General features: G+C 37.5%; 1 protein-coding gene across 1 annotated transcript; it reads left to right on the top strand.

Annotated features, from left to right (window-relative positions):
* Positions 1–2,788: 2,788 nt before the first annotated feature.
* LOC139119666 (uncharacterized) lies at positions 2,789–5,849 on the top strand. The gene is made up of 4 exons (XM_070683492.1): positions 2,789–3,077; positions 3,813–4,052; positions 4,473–4,593; positions 5,334–5,849. The coding sequence occupies exons 1-4, from the start codon at positions 2,891–2,893 to the stop codon at positions 5,383–5,385; spliced, it is 600 nt and encodes a 199-aa protein (XP_070539593.1). The 5' UTR covers positions 2,789–2,890; the 3' UTR covers positions 5,386–5,849.
* Positions 5,850–6,099: the final 250 nt, after the last annotated feature.

Genomic DNA, 6,099 nt, shown 5'->3' with positions numbered 1-6,099 from the left:
CATGAGTTAATGCAACTCATGTCAAATCCCTACAAAAATATTTTTTTTCAAAAGTACAAACTTACATGAAATAGATGCCACTTATAAAAGTTTTACAAATTTGACAGTGGCGGAAGGTTAAAATATTCCATCAAGTAAACGTTTTCATCTCTGAAATTTTTGTGTACATATGCCAAATTAGTCACTCATTTTTTCATTCAAATGAGTTTTCAAATGATTCTGTTCAAAGTTTTACTTTGGTGTTATTGCATGATGAGAAGGTGAAAATTTACAAAATAAAGCACGGTGACCTCATCTTTTCTTTTTTAATATTTGATTATTCTCATCTGCAAGAATTCAAAAATCCCTGATAACTGTCAATTCTTCTGGTCTTTCATGTCTTGCTCTCTAGTCAGATCTTGCGCACAAGTATGTTTCACTGTCATGAGCGTCATACAACCCAAACTCTTCTTCAACTACTTAAGAGTCAGAGTTATCTCTGTCACTGCCGGTATGTAGTGACAGTGACACTGCCCGTAGACAGTAGCAGGGAAGTGGCAGTTTTAACTTCGTATTTTGACAATATTTTTGGTCAGTTTATACAACTGCGTTCCTGTTCTACTTCCTACAGCATGTTGAACTGCCTTTTATGCGTACCGTACATCTGTATCATTGACAAATGACTTTCAGTCTTGACCCTAATTCAATTATCACCCGATGTTTATATATACAGGCTTTGCCGACAAACTGAATATTTTGTTTCAGCTTGCTGTAAGGGAGACAGCAAGAAACTGTATTTGATATATAGAAATGTTGAAAACGTACCAATAGTGATAGCTTCTGTTCCGATTCTAGTCCTACTTGTTCGTTTTTTTTACGAAAATCATACATTTTTAGATTTCTTCGACAAAAAAGTTATGAAATGCGACAAAATGGTTCTAGATTTTGTTTAATTATTACTAACATTATAAAAATTAGATGACATTAAAATGTTATTCATTTATCATTGACTTACCAACAGAACTTTGGAATCAGAATATGTAAACAAGTAAAAGGGAACCAAACAATTTTAGCCCCCCCCCCCCCATATGCAGAGCAAAAGTTTCAAGTCCCCCGCTACAACCCTGAAAATGTTCGAATCCCCCATAATTCCTGCAGCCCCCCTTTCTTTGTGAACGCAGCCTAAGTTCGTGTTGCTCTCTATGGTTTACGTATACTCTTTTAATTCCAGCCGCTTAGGGAGTGTTCAGAATTTACTTCCAGGGGCCGGAGGATTTTCAGGGGGGCACCCATTTTCCCCAAGAAAAATAAGGTGGGCAGACAAAAAAAGCACAATCTTTTTGGGGCGGCTAAGAAAAAAAAACCACATCAAATATTTGCTTAGACGTCCTGATCTATGAAATTATGCTTGACTGTCAAAAATGTCTGGTGAAAAATTTACAAATTTACCAGCTCCTCCGTGGAAAAGGGTTGATTTTCCAATAATTCTGTATGTGCATCCAGAAGATCAAGTGCATCAATACTATGGTGCCAGATTGTTCAAATATTGACCTTAGCATCCTGTGTAAACAAGAAATTTTCTGTAGTTCAAGAAGTGATCTCAGTGTGTATGAATCAAGGAGATTGCGGGTAGACAATTGTGTAATGATACTAATAATTTAGTATCCCATTCGTTCTGATTTGTGTGATCAAGGAATTCTCAGTGACGGCTGGCAGAAAAGGCCTAAAAAAATTAACGTTTTTTGTTTCCTGTTAACTGAAAACATGTGCATCATGTCTTTTTAAAAGTTTGTAAAAATGTGAAATATGCATGCTCTGTCAATTTTGAAAAAAATGTACTGTTGACTAGATGTGAACTTTGGCGTATCCAGGGTTACCTGCATTTACGAACATTGAATCGTGAATGGAACTAGCAGAAATATAACGTATACATTATGTGAATTAATGTTATGGATAAGGTGTTCTGTTCAACTAATGTTCTGAAATATTTCTAAGGATGGTTGCTTTCAGTGGCAGCCACTTCGTTTTATGGCAACCAAATTTGAAAAAAAAAGAGAAAAAAAACATTAGTTGGCTTTCCCCAATTTTCACCGTGAGTCTGCAAGTTATTCAGCATCATCAGATGACAATGTATGCTGGACTCGTGCATGTAACATCTCACTTTCCATAAATATCTAGAGAGTCCTACCTGCAAATTGTGTACCATGTAACTTAAGATAGAGTTAAGATAGATATCACTTTGCCAATTATGTGCTCCGACAATTTCTAACTGAATTCTGTGTCTGTCTTTGTGTGTATCGTATGTATCAGTGAGGAAAATTACGCTGTAGTCATGTTTATTTACACCAATTGCAAGGTTAAGTATTAGTGAGAATTTGCATGGTACCCCAGAATGAAAGTATAAAATGACTGGTTTTGTCTTGCAATGAGATAAATTATTCTAGGTTTGATGCAAGTAGCGATTTTTCTTGGCATAAGGTAGAAGACTATACAGGGGCTGAACAAAATTAGCCATTGCATAGAATTAGACAATGTAGAAAGGTCAGAAAACATACTAGGAATATTGTCATTTAAATGAAACTTGTCAGACTTTATATGTCACGGTGTGTAAGCATGCATGTATATATAATTTATAATTTACCAGGGGGGCATGGAAAAAATCACTAGGAAAATAGAAAATCCCTAGGACCCCACCTGGAAGTAAATTCTGAACACTCCCTTATGATAGACATATTCTGGTAAAACATCTTCAAAGAGTTAAATATGTAGTGAGAATGAGATATATGTTTCATAATTTTCTAAGTTTACAGACCGGTTCGACTTTGGCCTGTATGTTTATAATAATCGCTACCCAGTGACAAGCGTTGAGGTAATAAACGGAACTAATTCAGAGACACTGCAGTTGACAAGGATGCCAGGAGGTCATTTCAGCTCAGAGTATCCGATTACACCCTCTATAGACGCTCTCCTACCATTTACAATCGTCATTACACCGTCTGAAGGACCTGACTTCGCCGTGGACATTTCATTTCCTCAAAACAACGTAGTACCCAACGAAGTCGTTTATACAGATGTCCAGTTCCCGGAGTGTGTCGATGGTAAGTTGTTGATGGAGTTACACACACACCTTCGGGCTGTACCTCCAGATTGATACCGTAACTTTACAATTGTGTCTTTACAGAGAGCACATGACAACACCAACGTAACTGCTACAACATACACATTTATATTCTGAGACTCTTACTTTCCAACTTGTATAGAAGTTTGTTCTTTCAATGATGCTGGTTCTTTCCAAATGAATAGCAATTTAAAGCTTTATAAGTTGTATCTTTTGGCTATTTTTTCAAAACTTTTATTTTGTGGTTTCCCTACACTTTCTGCATTAAACCATTAAACTGTAATTTAATGCGAAGTATTTAGCATACCAAGACAACTTATATGAGTATAATCTAAATTGTTATTGTTGAAAATTGTATTCAAGTCCGGACTAGAATTCATTTGTAAACAATAAACAATGATCACTACACACATACAAGCTGTGTTGACAAAAACAATACTCGAAATTTCAGCATGGCAAACGGATTAGGGCCACACACAGTAGTTGATATACAGAAGCAGAATACTGAAAAACTTGCCACAAGTTACAGCTTATGTCCCTAATTAGTTTGTTTCACTTGTGTCATTTTCCGACACAGGTACACAGCAGTATATCTTCGACTCGGATAGTTTCTCAAGTTACAAAATGTCTGTTTTTGGCTACTCTGATTTGCTTTTTTCTGGCTTTAGACATTTCAAATCTGATGACATATTCAAATTGCCGTCTTCCTTCACAGAGATGTCAACAACAAGCCAACTTGTAACCGTTCCAATGCAGGCAGACACAACTTCTGGACCACGATCTCAGAATTTCAGTCCAGAATTGACAGATTCTACACTAAGTGTTTCTGCGGGGCAAACAATGGAGGAGCAGGCTGTATTTTTTAACTCTACCGTAGGTTTGGAAGAGTCAACACCACCCATGGCGACGCAAAGAAGCACTACAGAATCAGAAACAGAAGTTGCATACTCAACAGGTAACCTGGAAAAGAAACTGTAACTATAATGCTAAATATCATCTGAATATCGAAACTTCTACCACTATCATGGTAACAATCAGTAGCTGAGATGATAGTGCTTTTGGAAACTCATATGAGTAGAAAAAAGGGAAATCACACCAATGACGGTGACGAGGACAGCAATGTAACCGTAATGTTGGTTATTTCTTGAGTGGTGAGATGTTTCTATTTGCAGAGTATTTAGTCAAATCGATGGTGGGAACCGCTGACTGTAGAATATTCAGTGAAATCGATTTTAGAAACCGCTGACTGTAGAACACCATAGTAATATGTTTGACAAAGCAGACTGCGTGACATTCGTCTATTTGATACGGCGCGCAACTAAACTACTTAACAATGGATACAACCATTATACAGTTGCGGTCATTTTGTCGACAGGTATTAAACATAAAGACTCTTCCCGACGTGAAGTGACAGAAGAAGAATCTTTGACTATCTTCATCGGTGCAATCATTGCTTTTGGAGTTGTTCTAACTGTTATCGACCTATCAAGCCAAGGGTAAGTTAACTTTATGTATTGCTAATGATATGGGAACTGAGGAATGACTTGTTATTTTCCAAGATGAAGTAAGTTTTGCGGTCATATGAGGTGCTGTTGTGACATTTGTGGACAAACCCTCTGAGTAATAGTCTTGGAGTTATTTACGTATTATTCACTTTAATCGTAGTTATTGTTGTTGTTGTTGTTGTTGTTGTTGTTGTGTTTGCTCTCAGTGCTTTGGTGTCTATGGCCTTTCCAGTCAGAGACAAATTGGTTTGATTTTTGTCAATTAATATGTTATCGGTCAACGTAAGGGAAATCAAGCCAAGTCTCTGTGCACAGAGTCGAGAAAACGGGATTTTGTCGAGGGCCTATGGTTGCACAGTCATCTCACAAAGAGAGGATGACTCAAGTTAACTAAAATTATATGAAATGTATTTTTCAAACACTTTCTGCTCATGGTCAAAGATGAAGAATAAAAGTCCAGACTTCTGAGGTAATACAAAATAAAATTGAAGACCGGAACAGAGACCTCTTTAGCAATAGCCTGTACTCGTCACGATGTGACGGCGACTATGCAGTTGTATGAGTTATTGATTATTACATACAAGGACATTCAACAGCGTGCACCCTATTGCTTACAGAATTATGTCGGTCGAAACATATATGTTCGTCCTTTGGTGATGAAAGCTCATAGTGACGAATCATTGTAATATTTGGCTGAATTCTGACACATAAGTATGGCTTCTTTCCCGTAGGAAACTGCGATGTGATCGACGAACAAGGTCGTCACATGAAACAGTGGCATAGATATCGTATACATGGTCGTTTGCGAAAGAGTGCTCGAGAAAGAAGATATCGCATTGTACAGTTTACACAGTCTACTGGTTACATTGCTTGTCAGAGGTTTCATCGATGTGTTTTGAAATAATGTTGCTGACTTGATGGATATCACGATCAATTACCGCACAACGTTTCATTCTTCCGTCAGCTTGCGATGTCGTTTTGTGAGAATTAGAACTTTGTTTTCTTAGAAATGTGTGGCTTTGTGCTGCTTTGTCTCATGCACAATCCACTGACGAAATAGTAATTAATAATTTCGATGGCAAGACAATGCGGCGTATTTCTTCTCCGTGTCGATTGCTGGAGAATGTGTAATGGGAATATTTAGGGCAGTCGGAATAAATGATGATTTGATCTGCCAATACTTAGTCTTGACAAACAATGTGAATGTATAGAAAGCAAAAAATAAAGCATATGGCCTTGCCAGACGGATATTTGTTAACCTAATGTTACATTTATTGCCCTATTTTTCAAGCAATGGGCATGCATATATTTGCAATATCAATGCAAAGTATGGCCGTAGTCTGAAGAAATTGCGAGGGGGGGGGGGGGTTGGTGTTAGAGCCTAGCTTAAGTAGTTTTACATATTGGCAGTGCGGACAATTCAAGGGGGCAGGGCTCTCCTACCCACCCAACCCCCTCGCACAGCCTGCAAAGCACGTGTTTATTGTATTTATTGTA

This window comes from Ptychodera flava, chromosome 20, assembly GCF_041260155.1.
Source record: "Ptychodera flava strain L36383 chromosome 20, AS_Pfla_20210202, whole genome shotgun sequence".
Taxonomy (NCBI): domain Eukaryota; kingdom Metazoa; phylum Hemichordata; class Enteropneusta; family Ptychoderidae; genus Ptychodera; species Ptychodera flava.
This window is presented reverse-complemented; position numbering and strand designations above follow the sequence as displayed.